Source organism: Elgaria multicarinata, chromosome 5 (genome assembly GCF_023053635.1).
Source record: "Elgaria multicarinata webbii isolate HBS135686 ecotype San Diego chromosome 5, rElgMul1.1.pri, whole genome shotgun sequence".
In the NCBI taxonomy this organism is placed as follows: domain Eukaryota; kingdom Metazoa; phylum Chordata; class Lepidosauria; order Squamata; family Anguidae; genus Elgaria; species Elgaria multicarinata.
In genome coordinates this window covers 130,250,824-130,273,440 of record NC_086175.1, presented here as the reverse complement: position 1 = coordinate 130,273,440, position 22,617 = coordinate 130,250,824, and the positions used below count along the sequence as shown (strand labels likewise).

Here is a 22,617-nt window from a genome sequence, read left to right as displayed (position 1 = left end):
CCACAATTCAAGAAGGACGCAGACAAGCTGGAGCGTGTTCAGAGGAGGGCAACCAGGGTGATCAGGGGTCTGGAAACAAAGCCCTATGAGGAGAGACTGAAAGAACTGGGCCTGTTTAGCCTGGAGAAGGGAAGATGGAGGGGAGACATGATAGCACTCTTCAAAGACTTGAAAGGTTGTCACACAGAGGAGGGCCAGGATCTCTTCTTGGTCCTTCCAGAGTGCAGGACACAGAATAACGGGCTCAAGTTACAGGAAGCCAGATTCCAGCTGGACATCAGGAAAAACTTCCTGACTGTTAGAGCAGTGCGACAATGGAATCAGTTACCTAGGGAGGTGATGGGCTCTCCCACACTAGAGGCCTTCAAGAGGCAGCTGGACAACCATCTGTCAGGGATGCTTTAGGGTGGATTCCTTCATTGAGCGGGGGGTTGGACTTAATTGGCCTTATAGGCCCCTTCCAACTCTACTATTCTATGAATTGATGAATCTAAGAACGATAGCTAGGATCTTCTTCTTCTTCTTCTTCTTCTTCTTCTTATTATTATTATTATTATTATTATTATTATTATTATTATTACCATCAATGTACATGGTGCTGTACAGAGTAAAACAGTAAACAGCAAGACCCTGCCGCATAGGTTTACATTCTAATAAAATCATAATAAAACAATAAGGAGGGGAAGAGAATGCAAACATTCACAGGGTAGGGTAAACAGGCAGAATCCCCAGGCTCCCAGGTAACAGGAGATAGGAATGAGCACTCCTTGAGACCCTGGTCAGCTGCTGGCAGTCTGAACAGACAACACTGGGATAAATGGACTAACCAGTCTAACAGAGTATATACACAAGCTTTATAGAGGAGAGCTTTATAGCTCAACACTAGAGCAGATCCTTTACTCTAATAAGGTCACAGTTTCAATTTCTAGCAGCTCCAGCTAAAATGTCTTGGGTAGCAGAGCTGTGAAGAAGTCCTTGGGTAGTGCATGTCAGTCATATCAAGGAGCAGTGGGCTGGAAGGCCTATGAGTCAGGCTTGATATAAAGTAGCTTTGTACAGTCAAATTTTTAGTAGGGGTGGGATCAGATTGGACAAAGTGGATAGCCCTTCCACGCTCTGGTAAATACATGGGGGCTGCCCTTGAAGATGGATCAGAAATTTCAAGTTGTGTAGAATTCAGCTGCTAGAGGTCTATCCGTGTGGAGTCACCAATTTTGAAAGAATTGCACTGGCTTTTATTTGCTTTTGAGTGCTTTTTGATTTATTTATCATGGTTAAAGCCGTGGTTTAAGGTGTCTTCTCAGCACAGCCCAACTTTATGGCTTAACCACCATGGTTAAAACCATGGTTTAAGGTGTCTTCTGAATGGGGCCATAGGCCGGATCTACACTATTGCTTTAAAGCACTTTATAACAGTTTTATAGTGCTTTAAAGCAGTTAAAGCGCTTTATAACTGTTATAAAGCGCTTAGATTGTAAGCCTATGCGGCAGGGTCTTGCTATTTACTGTTTTACTCTGTACAGCACCATGTACATTGATGGTGCTATATAAATAAATAATAATAATAATAAAGCAGTAGTGTAGATCCGGCCTATGGCTTAGCGTGTCATGTGAACCATTCCTAATCATGGTAGCTACACAACCACAGTTTAAACATGCTCACTAACCATTTGCTGCAAAAGGGTTAGTGGCCTAATCATGGTTTAACGCGTTGTGGCCTAACCATGGTTTAACATGCCAGAAGAGGCCCAAAGAGAGAGAGAGAGAGAGAGAGAGAGAGAGAGAGAGAGAGAGAGAGAGAGAGAGAGAGGCCTTAGCTAGACCTACTGTTTAATCCAGGACGGAGGAGGGAAGATCTCACGTTGTGTTTAACGTGAGATCCCTCCTCCGTTTACACGTGAGGTGCGACGACCTCAGGAAGAGAGGCGTCGCACCCACCATTTTTTTTTAAAGAGCTCATGCGATGAAGGTAAGTTTTTTTAAAAAAATTTAAGTACTTTCCCTGTTCCCCCCACCCTAACCCCAATGGGCGCAGCGCTCCTGAGGAGCACTGTGCCCCGTGCACGGTTCCCGGCTCCGCGACAACAGGCCACATGTTCCGCGGTCTCGAGCTCAGCCAGGGACTGCGGAAAAAGCAGGCCCAAAGGGAAGGGCTCTATTCTGGGGAAAGGGAGGGATCATCGCTCCCTGATCCCAGGATCCCTTGTGGGTCATGTGGATCCCGGGGTTCGCCCATAATAAAGCCCGGTCTAGCTAAGGCCAGAGAGATAGAGAGAGAGAGAGAGATGTCCTGATGATTTGATTGATTTGATTTGTACTCTGCCTTTCTATAAAAAAAAATGGCACTTGAGGCAGCTTACAATCACAAATAAAACTTGATTAAAACAAGAATAAAAATGAGTGCATTGAAATACAATTAAAAACACAACAACAACAACAACTGCATACAACCCAACATGCTCACATGCCAAATAAAAAGACCTTTGCCTGCCGGCAAAAGTGTAGAGGCCACGAAGCTGGGACAAACTGCCTCTAAAAAAAGTCACTTCCCCTTGTTGGGGAAGTGTACAAGGTTTAGAAGCAGTAGACTACTCAATACCAGTTTCTGGGGAGAAGTTGGGTGGGGGAAAAGAGGGTGACAGCTATATTGCCTTCACATCCTGTTTGTGGGCTTCCAAGAGGCATCTGTTTGGCCAACTGAGAGGGACGGAGTAGTGGAGCTTTGTTCTGATCCAGCAGGTCCCTTCTTATGTTGTTACCATGAACCTACATTGTATGGACATTCCCTGGAATAAGGTGCTCTAAAATGGCAACCCCTGGTCCACGATGTCTTTGCCCTACACAAAGTACTCCATGACAGAATGGATACGTTCAGCACCCTTTTGGATGTGCTTTCTCCCAAGACCACCACTGCCAGAGGGTTATGATGACTATGTGCAATGGGAAGAAAACAGTGGGAGGAAGAGAAGGAGACAGACCTAGACATGGGCCTAATTCAAGACTTGGCTTGTCAGGTCCACATCCTACTCACACCACAAGAGCCACAACACAGACCTGCCCCAGAGAGAGCACAGCTGTTTGCATTTGATACCCCAGAAAACTGAAATTACAGCAAATATTTATCAGTTTTGCACAGTTCCGTTCCTTGGCCTTGATCCATCAGCTGCTGAACTGAATCACGTGGAGCAGTGAGCCAATTCTGTGTAACACCCATTCAAAATTCAGTGTGGGGAACCAGAGGAATAGACATGCATCAGCGTGCTCCGATTATTGGAGGACTAGCAAGAAAACGTATTGATGGGTAGAGATCAAATAGCTGCGTAGCGCTCAGAGCCTTACCTCCCAATTCTTGCAATGCCCAACCAGATTCACTCTGAGCGATCGCCCAGCTTCTCTCTACATCAGTGGTTCCCAAACTTTTTCAGGTAACCGCCCCCTTGGTTCAGCAAACTCATGCCCAGTGCCCCCTGCGCACAGCCCCTTTAAATGGGAAGCACCCGCCGCAGGCTTGCTGAGGGAGGGAGGGAAAAGAGAGCAAATGCCTCTGTTTTGCAGCCGGCGTGGCGGGGCACACCAAGCAGGGTATGTCTCTTCATTAGAGTTTTGGTGCTTTTGAAACATTTCAATTCACCGTTAAAAGGACTCTTTTTAAACGGTATTAATACATGTGTGGATTCTCCCCCTATATGGCTTGGGACCAAACTACCTTCTCCCATAAAAATGTCCCTGGGTCTTAAGACCTACTGGAGAGGCGCTTCTCGGAAAAGACCACCTCAAGCGCCCCCCTGCCAGCCACCCCTTTGCCTCTTAGTGCCCCCCTATACAATCCCATCGCCCCCAAGGGGGCAGTACCGCCCACTTTGGGAACCACTGCTCTACATTCATGAGGACTCGATGCTTGTACAAGGAGAGCATCTCATACAAATGAAACAAAACAAAAGTTTACCTTGTCTCGAGGGGGATGTTACTGTTAAGTAACCAGTTGTCCTGAGCATGCGTAGAATCCTGTGTTCCAGCCTGCTGCTCTCCAGAAAGGGAGTGGTCTGTGGGAGCAGGGCTAGGGTTGCTGCGTGGGGTGAAGTTCCCTCGATTCAGGGAATTAATGGAGGCCGCGTGATGTTGGTTTGGCGTGTGCGCATGTGAAAGAGGAGGTGGAGGAGTTCGGAGCCTTGCGTGGTTTTGAAGATTTGGTGGGTGATCTGTGGGGAGAACAAAAAGAACCGATTGGTGAGTTTCGGGAATTAGTCGCGATTTCAAGGGTATAATACTTTTTAAAGGACAATCTCCTTTTGGTTAAACAGTACGTAAGCTCTGGGGTTACACAGCACTCTTAGCAGACTGGAAAGTTAGTTTATCTTGTTATTTTTAAATACTCTGATCATCATTTCACATCCCGCAACAAAACATTCAGTAAGGTGGACATTATATGGCAGAAACAGACATTTAAGAAGGTAAGGAGAGCCATACTGGATCAAACCAATGTTCTATCTAGTCCTGCATTCTGCTCACACAGTGGCCAACCACCTGTCCGCAGGAATCCCACAAGCAACAGCAACCTCCCACCCATGATCCCCAGCAATTGGTGTGTACAGGCATACTGGCTCTGATACTGGAGGTGCCATATAGCCATCTGGAGTAGGAGCCGCTGAAAACAATGCCACTAAAAATTTGTCTCTATGAATTTATCTAATCTCATCCAAGTTGGTGGCCATCATTATATCTTGCGGTAGCAAATTCCCTAGTTTAACTACGCACCGTGTGAAGAAGTTCCTCATTTTATCAGTCCCACCAATCAGCTTCATGGGATGACCCCATTGGGGTCTAGTATTTTGAGAGAGGGAGAAAAATGTCTCCCTGTCCACGTTCTCCACACCATGCATCATTTTGTACACCTCTATCACGTCTCCCCTTACCCCTTTTCTAACCTGAACGCTCCCAAATGTTGTAAGCTTCCCTCATAGGAGGGTGATCATTTCATCTGCCCTTTTCTGCACCTTTTCCAACAAGACAATGCCCTTTTTTAGGTGCGGTGATCAGAACTGTACACAGCATTCTGCGTGTGGTCGCACGATAAACTGGGATAAGGGATCAATAACACGTATTGTTTATCATTCTAGAATAGAAAAGAACAACAAAAAACTTGGCCCGAGGCCAAGTACCGCAAGTTTTGCTATTCAAACCTTCTCTGATTTTTGTTAGATAGGTAAGTTAGTTTCATTATGTTTCAAATGTCCCAGACGTTAATTAGCCAATGATGTAATAGGAGGGTTGGCTTGGGAAAACTCACCTGCGCCTGCCTTGGAGGGTGCTCACCCCATCCCCACCACTGTCCGGCCCCGCTCGCCAGGCCGGGCGAGCTTCTTCTGAGGGTTGCCTTAGCCCAGTGAATGCTCTCCAGCCACCCGCCCTCATGCCGAAATTGCGCACTCCCCGCCCTGCGTCAGTAGCACCCGCCATAGACACACGGGGGGGATTTGCGCAATTTATGGAGCCTCCATAAATTGTGCACTTCTTCCTCCGCTGTATCAATGGCGGCCGTAAGAGCCCCATTTTCAAAAGGGTAAAGGCACAAATGCTCTGTTTATGCCTTTACCCTTGTGTCAATGGGGCCTTTATGGCCGCCATTGACACGGGGGGGGGGAGTACACAATTTTAGCGCAAGGGTGGGCAGCTGCTGAGCACTCTGGGGGCCTTGTGGCCGCTCAAGCTGGATCCATGCTCATGCCAGGAGCGCCCAACTTGGTCTGCGCTGGTGGACGCGGGGTGTGTGTGTGTCTACCAGACTCCTGGACCCAGTTGGCCGCTCTTAACATTTCTACCCATGAGTCTCCACTCACAGTCCCCTCGTCCAAATGAAGCTAAACGTTGTGGCACTGTTGCACCATGTCCTGATTGGTCATCCCTGGCCGATGGCTGGTTGGCCACTGTGTGAGCAGAGTGCTGGACTAGATGGACCCTTGGTCTGATCCAGCAGGGCTCTTCTTAGGTTCTTATGTCCCTGGATTTCTGGCCTCTTGGAGACGTAGGAACTGCATAGCAATATATCACTCAAAATTGTACTTCTGCAAAGTTCCCGGCTTACCACCTGACTCTTCCTTCTCTCCAGACCCAAGCCAGACTTTCTAAAAAGCTGCTATGTAAATTCCAATTTTACATCCTTGTGTTACGGTTGCTATTACAGATAATGCCTTTCGAATTAAGGAAAGGGGGGGGGAAAGGGTGCCATTTCTGTTCTATGTTTACATATTCCCTCCGATTTCTTTACTAAACGTAAAATAGCAAATTTGTCAAACTCCTGCCTGTGTGACTTCTCCCCTCACAGGGATTTACAATGTGCATTCCTTTGCTGATAGTCATTTACCATTCCACACATCCCCCTCACCCTGAGCCCTAGAGCCTTTTGACTATATTCCTATTCGCTTATGTCATGTTTCAGCACTGCAAATGTAATATACCTTGACTAGGATTAAAACCAATTTCTTCAGCTTCTCCCTCTTTCTCTCTTTTCAAGTTCTCAAATTGGAACCATTAATGAAACAAGCTATGAAATCCGAGTACAGTAAAGTACTGGGGGAAAGCAATGATTTTGGAGAATACCTATATCAGGTTCTTTATTTACAGTTTTCAAAGAACATGGAGAAATGCTCTGGTGGATCAGATGAAATATCCATCTACATTGTGCATCCACTAGTGGCCACTCAAATTATAGGTAGTTCATAGGCACGACATGCAAACAATGACTGTCCCAAATTATATTCCCACAGCATCTGGTATCTTGTCTCTTAACAGGGATGTTTCAATAAAATAGCACGGCTGGTAGACAAATTCATGGACTCAGCAAATGGCTAAAACCTTTAATTTTGTTTTTTTAAAGAGCCATCAAAAAGCTAAATGGCCATCATCACATCTTGCGGTAGTGAAACTATGGCCCAGTTCGCATTCAATGGTAACCCACACATAACAGGGTTTTTAAACCACTGGGTACTGTGAACGAGCCAGTCCGCTAGTTCACATGGTTCGATTGCTCCTAGTTTGCACTTTTGACTCAATCGCTCCTATGTAGCCCCTCCTGCCAGTACGAGCGGCTAAAGAAGCCAGGTAATTGGTGAACCTGGTTAATGTTACATTCAAACTTGGAACTCCAGCTTGTCTCTTTCCCAGCAAGCCAAAGTTGGAACAGAGGGCTTGTTCTTAAAAAAAGCCCTGGGTTACCACTACATATGAACCACAATCTTATCCAACATCCTGTTTCCAGCTGTGGCCAGCCAGATGCCTCTGGAAGTTATGGTATTCAGGACCTGGTACTCAAAGGTCTCTGAATATGAACATTACATTGAGCCATCAGGTTCTAACCTACAAAGCCTTACATGGTTCAGGACCACAACAATACCTGATGGAGTGCCTTTGCTGGCACTACGCTCAATATCTAAGGTCCTCCTCCATGGCAACAAGGGAGAGGACCTTCTCTGTGGTGGCCCCCCAATTATGGAATGATCACCCCCAATAAGGTCTGCCTGGTGCCAACATTGCTATCTTTTTGGTGCCAGGTCAAGAGCTTTCTCTTTTTCCAGGCATTTAGCATTATGTGATGAGCTTAACCGATTCTAAATATGCTTTTAGGTTCGGTTGACAGCTTATAGCTGTTTATAGTTGTTTTTAGAAGTATGTTTTTGTGTATACTGAATGTTTTTATGGTTTTAAATTATATATATTGTTTTTATCTTATGTATACCGCCCAGAGAGCTTCGGCTATGGTGTGGTATAGAAATGTAATAAATAAATAAATAAATAAATAAATAAATAAATAAAAATAATGGTTGTTGGTAAGAATTCCATAAATTTGCCAAATCCTTTCTTAAAGTCATCAAACTTGAGGTCTAGTAGAGAATTTCCTAATTTAAGAGGCACTTTGCAAGAGCTGAAGATTTCTGAAGTCATTCCTAGGAGAGCCAATATTAAGAAAACAAATCCCGAAACGAATGAGGTACTGCTACCGTTCAGGATGGGAATGGGTAACACCCAGCCCATTTGCCATATTTATTTATTTACATTTATATACCGCCCCATAGCCAAAGCTCTCTGGGCGGTTTACTGCTCCTCATTGCCCACACCGTGCCTATTCTTAAAAACGTGGGGGAGAAAGAGACAAAGTCATGGCTTGCCACCAAAATTCAACAGCAAACCACTACTGAGATTCAGAATAGACAAATTTAACTAGGGCCACAACTAGACCTAAGGTTTATCCTGGGATCATCCAGGGTTCGCCCCTGCCTGAGCACTGGATCCCCTGTGTGTCACCTAGATGAACAGGTTTGACCCCTGGACAATCCAGGGATAAACCTTAGGTCTAACTATGGCCTAGGTTAATAGTTGGTGGCATGGCAGCAGAAGTGAGGCCTACTGTGCTTGAATCACAGAATCATAGGATCACACAATACTAGAGTTGGAAGGGGCCTATAAGGCCATTGAGTCCAACCCACTGCTCAATGCAGGAATCCACCTCAAAGCATCCCTGGCAGGTGGCTGTCCAGCTGCCTCTTGAAGGCCTCTAGTGTGGAAGAGGCCACGACCTCCCTAGGCCATTAGTTCCATTGTCATCCTGCTCTAACAGTTAGGAGGTTTCTCCTGATCTCCAGTCGGAATCTGTGTCCTGCACTCTGGGACGATTGAGAAGAGATTCTGGCCCTCCTCTGTGTGACAACCTTTCAAGTCCTTGAAGAGTGCAATCATGTCTTCCCTCAGCCTTTTCTTCTCCAGGCTAAGCATGCCCAGTTCTTTCAGTCTCTCCTCATAGGGCTTTGTTTCCAGACCCCTGATATCTTAGTTGCCCTGCTCTGAAGCCCCTCCAGCTTGTCTGCATCCTTCTTGAAGTGTGATTCAAGAACCGGACGCAATACTCAAGATGAGGCCTAACCAGGGCCAAATAGAGAGGAACCAGTACCTCATGTGATTTGGAAGCTATACTTCTATTAATGCAGCCCAAAATAGCATTTGCATTTTTGCAGCCACATGAGAATGCTGGCTCATATTCAGCATGTGATCTACAACAATTCCAAGATCCTTCACGCTTGTAGTATGCCCATCCAATGTGTAATGATAATCCCTCCCACTACTGTCCACCCACCCCCGTGCTGGTCTTCCTACTTCCGTTTCAATGGCCGCCCTCCTGTTTACTCCCGGAGCGCCTGGTGCTTTGACACTTTTAAAATGCAAATCAGAAATATAACCTCAAACCCTCCTGAGGAAGTAACTGAATAACTGATTAGGGAGCATAATTCTCTCTCGCACATGCACTCCTATCTTTTCCATCCTGAGCAATGATTATAGCATAATGAAATACACATATCTGCAATAAGAAAATAATGTTTGTGCTGTATTAACTTTCCTGATGTTCCCCTACGAAATGGCACTCTTCTGAGTTATATAGGAAATCAGATTAACAACCTACTTATGCCTCCATTAAAGTAATGAATCAACACGGGGAGGTTACTTTTTATGTTAGCAATCCGCTTTCCATTCCTTATTTTTTACAACGACAAATAATTACACAGAACAGCTAGCACAACCTTTAGGGCCTTTTCTGGGGAGATTGGCTCTCCCGCTTATTTTTGACAGAGCTTTCAACTACAGGAAATATCACTGTGAACCAAAATATTGCACCCAATCCTTCCAGCAGGCTTCCGTATCCAATAAGCCTCGAATTTTCTTCTACAACTTACTTCCCCGTCCAGATGAAAGAAGGCTTTGCTTGAAAATTAGTAGAAAATGGCTTGCATAAGGAGGTGGACAAGGTAGATTCTAGGACCCCGGGTGGGATGGAACATGTCTGGAATCATGATCAGGGGTCTGGAAACAAAGCCCTATGAAGAAAGACTGAAAGAACTGGGCATGTTTAGCCTGGAGAAGAGAAGATTGAGGGGAGACATGAGAGCACTCTTCAAATACTTGAAAGGTTGTCACACAGAGGAGGGCCAGGATCTCTTCTCGATCCTCCCAGAGTGCAGGACACGGAATAACGGGCTCAAGTTAAAGGAAGCCCGATTCCAGCTGGACATCAGGAAAAACTTCCTGACTGTTAGAGCAGTACGACAATGGAATCAGTTGCCTGGTGAGGTTGTGGGCTCTCCCACACTGGAGGCCTTCAAGAGGCAGCTGGACAACCATCTGTCAGGGATGCTTTAGGTTGGATTCCTGCATTGAGCAGGGGATTGGATTCGATGGCCTTGTAGGCCCCTTCCAACTCTGCTATTCTATGATTCTATGATTCTATGTCCCCATGCTCTGCCTTAAATGAGCCTAGTGGTCAATCCCATTGTCAATCTAGAGGCATGCCTAAGAATACTCAAGGGAAAACAGAGCCTCCCAAAATCATATGCATGCTTTTTTTCCTTGTCATGTATTGTAGGGTTATGAGAGTTTTGGAGACAGTAATTGCCTACGGAGCTGGGAGCTTGGCCTCCTGGGAGATGTAGTCTGAAAGGGAAGGAAGCTGAATCGCCTAGGTGTCGACAGTGTTATGCTGCCGTCAGTTTACAAGTTTTTGTTTACCAAGGCCCCATTCAGACAACACGCTAAACCATGCTGCTTAACCACAAAATGGTTAATGGAATGCACTAAGGTTAATGCATTCCGTTAACCACTTCGGGATTAAGCAGCATGGTTTAGCGTGTCGTCTGAACGGGGCCAAAGACATCCTTGTTGGAACTCAAGCTATGCTGGAGAATGGCAAGGAACTGCAGAAAAAGGCAACTAAAATGATTAAGGGGCTGGAGCATCTCCCCTATGAGGAAAGGTTATATCAACTAGGATTGTTTAGCTTGGAAAAAAGGAGTCTAAGGGGAAACATGACAGAGGTGCACAAAATTATGCATGGTGTGGAGCAGGTGGACAGGGAGACATTTCTCTCCCTCTCTCAAAATACTAGAACCCGGGGTCATCCCATGAAGCTGATGGGTGGGAGATCCAGCACAAATAAAAGGAAGGACTTCTTCACACAGCACATAGTTGATCCCTGGTCGATGGCTGGTTGGCCACTGTGTGAACAGAGTGCTGGATTAGATGGACCCTTGGTCTGATCCAGCATCAGGGCGCTTCCTATGTTCTTGCAATGGTCAACAAACCATTTATACACAGAGATGGAGCATTTCCCTTCCTGCTCCCTGACTTTGGAACCGATTCTATACACAGGAACAGCTGGGGGCAAGAGGGGGAGACTATAGCCTAATGTTTGAGATGGATGTCAGCCCGTTTTTCTGTTCATCACTTTGCCGTCAAATCTTTTCACCTTTTTTAAAAAAAGGTTTCTGCCTGTACAAGATGAAACAAAGCCATTTTTGTTCAAAAATGGCTGAACAGCAACATATACTAGGGGCAATTTCTGTCTGGCAGCTGCGACTTTGACACTGAGTCTGTCAAAATAATTAATATTTTGCTCTTTCCTGCTCCAGCCTCTGCTTATGAGCGAAGCCTCACTGATTCCCTCCATCCCCACAAGCTGGAAAACCAGGGATGCACATAAGTGTAGAATTTCTTTGTACAGATGGAAGATTTTAACCACCCCCCTTTGTCAACCAGTCCTGCTTTGCAAGTTGCATTATCTGATGTAAACCTGCCTAATTTGTGTTTCCCGAAACAATATGTGAACCGAATTCTGCAATGCTGTTGTCCAATCCCAAAATGGGTATATTAGTTAAAAATAATTAATAAAAATGCATCATATTAGGGCAATTGCTTAGAAAAAAACCGCATATAATGGGCAAAATTACTTACAAAAATGCACATAGGAAGAGAAATGTGCATGGAAGTGTATTTGACTTTTCATGTGGATGTTAAAGAATTCTCAAATTTATGCAGAAAGTGGAGAAACAAACTTAAGTTTGGAAAAATGAAAAACGGAGTGAAACTGAAACTAACAGATTTGTCACCTCTAGGGTGAGATTCTATGGGGATGACTGTAAGTGAACTCGGAGGCTTACGGATATCCAATACAGAGTGGGAGCAGAAGCAGAGACCATCTCTGCTTATGTGCTCCTGTCGCTCTGTGTTTTAGCTAGACAGGCTTTTTTTGCCTGTCTAGCTGGGCGGTTTTAATTTTTGTAGACAGCTCAGAGAGCTTCGGCTACGGGGCAGTATATAACTGTAATAAATAAATTAAATAAATAAATGGAGGCTAGGAATAGCTTCTATTCCTAGAGATGTCAGACCTGGCCACGGTGACACATGCCTTAGTTACATCCTGATTGGATTACTGTAACGTGCTCTACGTGGGGCTGCCTTTGAATGTTCGGAAACTCCAGCTGGTTCAAAGGGCTGCAGCCAGATTGTTGACCGGGGCTGGTTACAGGGAGCACACAACTCCCCTGTTAAAACAGCTCCACTGGCTTCTAGTCTGTTTCCGGGCACAATTCAAAGTGCTGGTTATGACCTATAAAGCCCTATATGGCTCAGGTCCAGGTTATCTGAAAGACTGTATTCTCCCTTATGAGCCTGCCCGTGCTTTGAGACCTTCTGGGGAAGCCCTTCTTTCAGTCCCACCTTCTTCACAGGCACGCTTGGTGGGAACATGGGAGAGGGCCTTCTCGGTGGCTGCTCCGGTGCTCTGGAACTCTCTTCCCAGGGAAGCTTGGCTGGCTCCCTCCTTGATGGGCTTTCGGAAGCAGGCTAAAACTTTTTTTTTGTTCAAGCAGGCCTTTGGAGAATAATCCAGCCCTCCATCTATGTTAATGTCTTATAATTTTGTTGTGTATTTTTAATTGTTTATGGTTTTGTTTCCCTCCCCACCCCATGTATATTTTAAACATTGTAAGGCCGCCTTGAGGCCCAGCATTGGGCAAAAGGCGGGATACAAATATATATAATAATAATATTATAATATTCCCTTTTCCCCAGTCCCCTCCCTCTCCTGGGAATGCCCCCTTTCCATCCCTGTCCAAGGTCACCTTTGCAACCTCGCAAAGGTAACTGATATGGTTCTCTCCATGCAGACATAAGGTGGAGAGAGAAGAGAACTGCACTGGCTATAAGGCGGAGAGAGAAGAGAACTTGAACTACTGGGTCAAAGGTTGGAGCTATGGTCTAATCTACACCAACCAGGATATTGCACTATGAAAGTGGTATGTAAGAGGCAGGAGCCACAGCAAGCAAGATGTAGCACTATGAAAGCGGTATATGACATGTTTCATGGATCAGTGGAATTCAGTACCGCTATAAAGCAGCAGTGTGGCTCCTGCCTTTTATATACTGCTTTCATACCACTTTCATAGTGCTATATCCGGCTTAGTGTAGATTAGGCCTATATCAGATCCAGGAATCTGAAGTATCCTATTCCCCCGCCCCCCAGACTCTGTCAAAGGGGCATAGGATTGCTGTCCCTATGTGTCATTTTCTGAATTACCGTATTTCTTCTATTGTAAGACGCCATCGATTGTAAGACGCAGACTAATTTCAGTACCACCAACAGAAAAAAAAACCCTAAGACACACCCGCGATTCTAAGACGCACCCCATTTTTAGAGATGTTTATATGGGGGAAAAAGTGTGTCTTAGAATCAAAGAAATAGGGTATGATATTGCTGCCTGATCCAAATCAGGGAAGGATAACAGCTCAGTCGTAGAGCACCTGCTTTACATGCAAATTATACCATAAGAACATAAGAGGTGCCCTGATGCTGGATCAGACCAAGGGTCCATGTAGTCCAGCACTCTGTTCGCACAGTGGCCAACCAGCCATCGGCCAGGAATGAACAAGCAGGACATGGTGCAACAGCACCCTCCCACCCATGTTCCCCAGCAACTGGTGTACACAGGCTTATTGCCTCGAATACTGGAGATAGCGCACAACCATCAGGGCTAGCAGCCATTGATAGCCTTCGCCTCCAGGAATTTATCCAACCCCCTTTTGAAGCCACCCAGATTGGTGGCCATCACTACATCTTGTGGCAGTGAGTTCCATAATTTAACTGCGCTGTGTGAAGAAGTCCTTCCTTCTATTTGTCCTGGGTCTCCCACCAATCAGTTTCATGGGATGACCCCGGGTTCTAGTATTTGAGAGAGGGAGAAAAATGTCTCACTCTCCACATTATCCATACCATGCATAATTTTGTACACTTCTATCATGTCTCCCCTTAGCCTCCTCTTTTCCAAGCTAAAAAATACCAGATTCACCACTAGGTATGACTGGGGGGGGGGGACACACACACACTTGTCTGAAACCTGTCAGCTGCTGCTGTACAGTGCAGTGCAAGTCTGTACTGCAGATGAGCCAATGCTCTGATTACTATGTCCCTATGAAACTCAGGGAATGAATTAAGAAATACATCGACTTAAAAAACGGAAAAAACCAAACCCCAAATAAATAAATATGCAGCCACCCAACCCCCAATACCAAAATCTTGTTATGTTTCTTTAGTACCTGCTACTGACATCAAATGGTGCCACACAGAGAAAAATGACTAGAAATTGGTGTAATTTCACAGCAGCGTATAAAGACATATTATCTGTAACTCAAGAAGCCCATTTCCATTCCTCTCTCCTTTTATATAGAGAGCAAACTCCATTCTGAAAGGGGCTCCTTCAGAAAAAAGACTATAAATTAAACAACAGAATGAGTAACTGACTGGATGGTTTTATTGGTTCTAATGTAATACATGCAATTCAGTCAGCTGTAGGGGGAAAACTCGTTCAAAATTTCATTTCAAAAGGAAAGTGTACAACAACATAATAAAAATGAATTAAATTAATAAGGATTGGAATTCAGAACACCTTGGAAGGTTGAATTTCATGGCGCATGCTGAATTGTTGCCGACAGAATTCAAATTAGTTTTACGCCAGTTTTAACACGGAGAGGTTCTAAATAACATCAGACATCAGCCACACCATTAAGCTGTGCTGGCCGGAGAGTGTCTTTGGATGCAACATTAATGCAGGGCACTGAAAAGCGCCTACACCTCATGCTTTAGTTCACCCATATCTCTCCCTCGTTAGAAATGAAACTTTGCCATCACTATCTCCTGGACACGATGTGCGTATGCATCTCAGGGAGGCGGTTTGATGCTGAAGTCTAGGTCAGATGAGAACCCTATGCAAGCATTTACCTCGTTGCATGTAGGGCAAAAGTGGCGTAAGGAGACATGGGTGCGCACTGTACGCCCCTCACCCAGTTAGGCCTTTGTACATTGAAGGTCTGCAAAAGGTAAGCATAGGAGTTTCTAGTCATGGGAGTCACACGTGAGAGGGCCTTCTCTGCAGTGACCCCACACCTTTGAATCAAGCCGCCATTGGAAGTCCATCACTGCAAGCTTTTAAAAAGGCCTTCTAAACATATTATTTTACTATGGCCTTCTCTTGATATGACTGCTGTTGTTGCTGGATTTATTGTTGGCTTTTACTGTTATTTTTTTACAACTTTTAATGTTTTAACAGGCTTTTGCCTTGAAAGGAAGCAGCTAAGAAATGTTTTAAATAAATAAGTTATTATTATTAGCACTCAACTGAATACGCCTAGAGAGCCCTTTGCAAACCTTCATGGCTCAATGCGCAAAGGTCTAACTGGAAGCTGGGCCTGTGGGAATCTTGGTGGTGTGGTTTACATGTGTACCTATGTTCTCCCTACCCACTTTTGCCCTGCGGGCAAGCAGGTGAACACCTGCATAGGGTTTTGGATGAACAGGAAGCATGAGGCGCTCTTTGCATCAGTTTTGAGTCTGAACCTGGTCAAAGAGTAGCTATACAGACACCTTGGCTCAGTTCAGACAACACGTTGGTTGGTTTTAGAACTCCACGGTGGAGTTTCCACACCACCGTTGAGAAATATGTTGTTTGGTGGGAAAACTCCATGCCAAGATGGAGGGTTTTTTTTGGAAAACACTCCACGCAGAATATCCACGCTGTGCAGAGGAGAGTTCCTGTACAACCATTGTATGGAGTGTGGTGTGGTGTGCTCCGTGGAAGTTCTCCATTGCGTTGAGTTGATTTTTCCCACTGGCTACAGAGTTCCCTGGCTAGAGCAGGAAAGGAGCAAGTGCCGCTCTAGGAGAGCCACTGGGATTGGGTTTTTTGCAGCAATGGCTGATGGGATATCATCAGGAGCACCGGAGAAGAGAGAGTGGAGGAACTGTCAATCAAACGTTGCAATGAATTTTACTCAACTCTACAGTAGCCCAGTCACACAATAGTGGAGTTGGAACACGTTGTGTGGGGAACACTCCCTAAAAACTCAACCGTTGAGTGGAGTTTTCACACTGCGTTGACTAATGTGTTGTCTGAACTGAGCCATTGTGACTATTCCCACGTTTGCTTTAGTATGTTGAAAAGTCCAAACATGCTAGGTCCTCATGCAGCCCCAGCTAGGTTTCTTTTAATGTTTTTTTTTTTTTAAAAAAAATTGTAGACTACCCTTCTTCGAAGAATGTCAGGGTTGCATACCTGGAAGCCCTATCCCCCCATTTTATCCCAAAAGACAGTTCTGTCCTATGATCACCCAGTGAGTTTCACCCTTGAGTGACGATTTGAATTTAGATGCCCCTTACTCTATGCTTATAAATAAAGGAAATGATTATTTATCTCACCTTTTATATCCTACCCTATTTCAAACCATCATGGAGGCCAGGGTGCATAAAAATCAATGATTTTAAAAAATAATTTTTAAAATTGGATTTTTTAAAATTTAAATCAGGTGGGTTTTTTTTATTTAAATTGGGTTTTTGTAATAAAATGTTTTTTTGAGGAAAAATCTATCTAAAGATAGTTTTCTATTTAAGATACATTATAGTCCAAAGTTTATTCATCATGAAATAAGGATTATTATTTTTATTATGTAGCATGAGGCGGTTTAAATTTTTTGGTGGTAAATGAATTTAATTAATCCATTCACAATGTCATGCTCTTCCAGAGGTTTCTGTAAGATTATTTTTCTCCCTATAAAGTACAACAGAAAAGTTGTCCAAATATGAATGATTAACCTATTAAACTGGAGATAGTTCACATAGCAATAATTTCATAATTATCTATCTATGATGTGTTTCTAATAGTATAACCAAATCAGTAATTTTTTTTTGATGTAACTGTAAAACTAATCTGAAAAGTTGCTATTCTAAAAATGAAACCTCCATCTGGTTGTAAATATTATATTATACCAACAAGAATGAGTCTTTGGTAACTCTGAGTTGTGTAAAATATAGCGAGGAAGAATGCACTTTTTTGGGAGGGGCGGGAAGTCACATGATTAAATCGAGTCTTTCTGAGTAGTGATTTAAATTGTGATTTAAATCAAATTGATTTAAATCAAATCCACCCTGATGGCAGCTAATTACAAATAGCAAGTAATAAAAAGAAAATCCACAGAAAGAGAATATACACATCTCTGCTCATTTTCCCCTCAGCCACCAAATACATGTCGATGCAGGAGTTCTTGTGCCATTTTGGAATCTAGGTCAGGCTGGTGTCTGAAGAACCTTCCAGTAACCTTGGCCTCAGCCGTATGTTCTAGCTCAGCTTTCTTCCTGACATGGAAGGGGTAGAGGAGATACTTTTGTAGGAGTGTTCACTCACATGCGCCCCACCTGTGAAACGGTGCTGCCCAAATACACCTCACTGAAAACTCGTACAGACCTCTTCAGCGCATTGTACACAAATATGAATTCATCGCTTTTATAAGAGAAACAAGATCTTATTAGTTGCATTGCTTTCAGTTCTGGAAACACAGATGGAACAACAAAGCCCAGACGCTGCACTTAATTGCTAGGCAGCGAGAAAACGTCCTTTATAGGTACCTCAACTCTTTGTGGAGTGACATTTCAAGAATAATCTGTTCTATAGCCACAGGAGCCCTGACCTTTCAGGAGAAGCATGAGATGTATTTTGCTATTATCTGGTGACTTTCACCCTACGATATCAGAGTGCTTTGTGAGCCCCAGTGAAGAAGACAGTTAAGATGCAACCTTACCCTATGCATGCTTGCTCAGAAGAAAGCTCCACTAAGCGAAATGGCACTTTGTCACTGCAGCAACGATATGATTTGCAGCAACAAGAAGCTAAGGTGGGGTTGTGACAATCAGCAGCGACGTTATTATGAGCACTCTCTAATGGTCAGCTGAAAGCAACAGCGTTTCCCCACACACATACCTATCTACCTTGTGTCTTCTTTCTGAAGCCTTGTTTTCTGAACCCACCTCTGTTTAAGATAATCATAGAATCATAGAACAGTAGAGTTGGAAGGGGCCTATAAGGCCATCGAATCCAACCCCCTGCTCAATGCAGGAATCCACCTTAAAGCATCCCTGACACATGACTGTCCAGCTGCCTCTTGAAGGCCACTAGTGCGGGAGAACCCACAACCTCCCTAGCTAACTGGTTCCATTGTCATACCGCTCTAACAGTCAGGAAATTTTTCCTGATGTCCAGCCGGAATCTGGCTTCCTGTTACTTGAGCCCATTATTCCGTATCCTGCACTCTGGGATGATGGAGAAGAGATCCTGGCCCTCCTCTGTGTGACAACCTTTGAAGTATTTGAAGAGTGCTATCATGTCTCCCCTCAATCTTCTCTTCTCCAGGCTAAACATGCCCCATTCTTTCCATCTCTCTTCATAGGCCTTTGTTCATCATAGTTGCCTTCCTCTGGATCAGATTAAATGTCAATGTTGCTCAGCATTCCACGTACAACAGTGACCAATGGTTGTAAACCCATACTAGGGCATGAGGGCGACAGCTTTCCCATTGTTTCCTGTCTCACCCAGCAAATGGTATTCATTCAGCAACACACTGCCTCTGGAGATGAAGGATTCATGCAACCTTCATGACCAATAGTTCCTGATAAGACTTCTCCTCTTTCTCCATTTATTTTTCTAATCACCATTTAAAGCCATCTAAGGGTATGTCTACACCAGCCCTATATCCCAGGGTTGTCCCTTGAATGTCCCCTTGCGTTCACATGATGCGGGGGGGGGGGAATCCCAGGGACAACCCCTCAATTTTCCCAGGATAACTGGTTCCCCAGTTATCCTAATTTTTCCTGTAGTCTCGAGACCATCTCGAGTCCGTGGGAGGTGTGGGCACCCATCTCACCTGGTGCCCGCTTACTCGCAAGTAAGTGCGACACCAGAAATGGGCACAGAGCCATGTGGTGCAGCTCTGTGCCCATCAGAGTAGGAGGTGGCAGCAATTTCGCCACCCCTGGGATGGCAGGGAGGGGGTTTGGGGGCAACAGCACCCTCCCACCCATGTTCCCCAGCAACTGGTGCACACAGGCTTACTCCCTTGAATACCGGAGATAGCACACAACTATCAGGTCTAGTAGCCATGGATAGCCTTCGCCTCCAGGAATTTATCCAACCCCCTTTTAAAGTCATCCAGATTGGTGGCCATCACTGCATCTTGTGGTAGTGAGTTTCATAATTTAATTATGTGCTGTGTGAAGAAGTCCTTCCTTTCATTTGTCCTGGATCTCCCACCAATCAGCTTCATGGGATGACCCTGGGTTCTAATATTTTGAGAGGAGAAAAATGTCTCCCACTCCACATTCTCCACAACGGTGCATAAATTTGTACCCCTCTATCATGTCTCCCCTTAGCCTCCTTTTCCCCAAGCTAAACAATCCCAGTTGATGCAACCTTTCCTCATAGAGGAGATGCTCCAGCCCCTTAATCATTTTAGTTGCCCTTTTCTGCACTTTTTCCAGCTCTATAATATCCTTTTTTAGGTGTGGAGACCAGAACTGTACACAGTATTCTAAGTGTGGTCGCACCACAGATTTGTATAAGGGCAGTACGATACTGGCCGTTTTATTCTCAATTCCTTTTCTTATAATGCCTAACATGGAGTTTGCCTTCTTTACAGCGGCCGCACACTGGGTGGACATTTCCATCGAGCTGTCCACCACAATCCCAAGATCTCTTTCTTGTTCATTCACCGCCAGCTCAGATCCCATTAAGTTATACTTGAAGTCGGTTTTCTTTTGCCCCAACATGCATCTGATCCAGCACAGCACTTCTTATTTTCTTAAAGTACATGTGCTGGCATAAAGGACCTCTAGGGCAACACTAATAGCATTAGCTGGTGCAACGGGTTTTCCGTAGCACTAGAGGTCCCTTATGTTAGTGCAACCTAATATACATTAGTGTTCATGTTGCACCGGACACTGCCCATTGTTATTAATGCAGATTATTTCTTCCACTGCAAAACCTCTGTGTTTGGCTTCCCCCTGCCACAACTTTTCTACATACACTTTCCCCCCCAAGTTCCACATATGTTCATATGCATATTTTTTTTAAAAAAAAAATGCAATCAACCCAGTGCCACTTTTATGAAACAAATAATCCATGAGTTGGAGGAATTTAATCAAATGCAGTAGTCATATCTCCTCTTCTGGTCTCAACTATTGCTGCTTCTAATTTATGCTGCCAAAGTTGTCGAAAAGAAGGGGAAGGGAGCTTGTTTGGCATTTTCGATGACTGCAAAGGAACAGTTGAAAACATACATCATGTGCATATCTTTGCACTCAGCCTTTCAAGGATATTAAACAATGCCTGAATTGGAAACAATATCCATGAAGGATTACAGTTCTGAGTACACATCATAAACTTGGTACATTTTTTTAAAGCGCAAAGTAAACTTTTCATTAAATTTTTTAGTTTGGTTTCTTGCAGAAAGAAAACTAAAAAAAAATCTGTTACCTACATGACCCTGAACAATCTGATCTTTTTGTTATAAATACAATTACCTTCATCAGGCACTCAACCTTGAGGATATATTCATACCTACCACTAAAACTGCTTACTTTCATACAGGTTTATATGACAATTTATCAGGAGATAAAATCATAGAATAGTAGAGTTGGAAGGGGCCTACAAGGCCATCAAGTCCAACCCCCTGCTCAATCCAGGAATCCACCTCAAAGCATACCTGACAGATGGTTGTCTAACTGCCTCTTGAAGGCCTCTAGTGTGGGAGAGACCACGGCCTCCCTAGGTAACTGGTTCCATTGTCGTACTGCTCTAACAGTCAGGAAGTGTTATCAGATGTTATAAACATCATAACGTGTGTCAGTCTGTGAGGTTAAGCAACGAATGAATTAACCAGAGCCAGAAGACTGAGTCCCTGAATACTTAGGGGTTCTTGACTCATCTCTAATACATTTTATGGTATGCAGAAGAATGTGGACATCAGAATTTTTACTTGAAAATGACCCAAAAATAAGGAGTCTCAAGGGAATAAAGATTGAACAGAAATGCAGTTTTGTACTTGTCCAGATTATATCTCCATTTTCCTCGGGAGGGCGGGGGGAGAGCAGACATCCCAACACAGTTTTCGGGGCAACAAAGAATATCACAGGAATATGCTGGCCACCTCTTCCGGAATTACAGCCTTGAGAATCAGCCATGATTAGCACTGTGATAGCATTTTTCACAAAGACAGATAAGATTGCTGAAATAGCTCCGGGCTGTGTATGGCAACCCTCTCCTCCAACAGGATGCCTTCCAGATGTTTTGGATTGCAATCCCCCTATCATCCCTAACCACTAACCATGCTGACTGGCATGATGGGAGTTGTAGTCCAAAACATCTGGAGGAAAGGCTGTCCTAAGTCATGGTTTTCAGCTATCAACTGGCAGTGAGCCAGTGTGGTGTAGTGGCTAGAGATCCGGGTTCTAGTCCCCACTCGGCCATGGAAACCCACTGGGTTACTCTGGGCCAGTCACAGACTCTCAGCCCAACCTACCTCACAGGGTTGTTGTTGTGAGGATAACGTGGAGAGGAGGAGGATTATGTACACCGCCTTGGGTCCCTTGGAGGAAAAAAGGCGGAATATAAATGTAATAAATAAATGAATACTACCACCAGTCATGAGTGTTTACCATTGCTAGTGATGATGAAACGTCTCCTATATTTTACTGGTTATCTATGCATGAGACTTCCATTGGACTGTTCTATTGGACTGTGCTGTCTTTATTCAATTGCATTAGAGTCTATTAGAATGCTTAGCAGATAAGGAAAAAATCCATAACGTCTTTTGTGAAAGCCTAAACAATCTGATTATAAAAGCTGTAAGGTAGTCAAAATACATCAGGCCAAACAAACTTTGTCCACCATGGCCTTTCCTCCTTGCCCCCTCCCCGTGTCTCTGTGCCACTGACTTACTCGAAGAGAATATTGCTAATTACACTGCCTGCATCGATTTCTGCCCACCACCCCACAAGAGGATGAATTACTGTCCTCCCAGACTCTTAACGATTGAGATTAGAATAAAACTGCCATCTGATAAGAGCCTAAGAGTCACCTTTAAGAAAGACATCAAAGGAAGAATCACATTTCCCCTGCTCCCTTCTCCTCCTAAAGTCTGCTTTCAAAATAAGGTTACAAGTGGGAGAGGCGACAACTCTTCTTCTACGCCAAAGTAAGCACGGTGGTGCAGTCAAGCAGAATGGTACAGCGGACTGCAAGGAAATATGGAGCGGCAGAGCGGCAGGTCTGTCTGTATCCGTGCTTCTGCTCTAATAAATATTCAGCAGACCATCAAATTTCCATTTCACGTCCACCTCGGTAAATCACAAGGCAGTTCCATGGGAGTCCAAGGCAGGAAGTGACACCACAGTCTGGAGAACTTGATTTTCAGTCTCCATCGCTC

The 22,617-nt window shown here is 44.4% G+C and overlaps 1 protein-coding gene across 1 annotated transcript in view; it reads right to left on the bottom strand.

Annotated features, from left to right (window-relative positions):
• Positions 1-22,617, bottom strand: part of TENM4 (teneurin transmembrane protein 4) — a 478,872-nt gene that overhangs the window by 300,108 nt on the left and 156,147 nt on the right. The window contains exon 4 of the mRNA XM_063127306.1: positions 3,947-4,199. Within this exon, the coding sequence (XP_062983376.1) occupies positions 3,947-4,199 (253 nt within the window). The remainder of the gene's footprint in view (positions 1-3,946; positions 4,200-22,617) is intronic.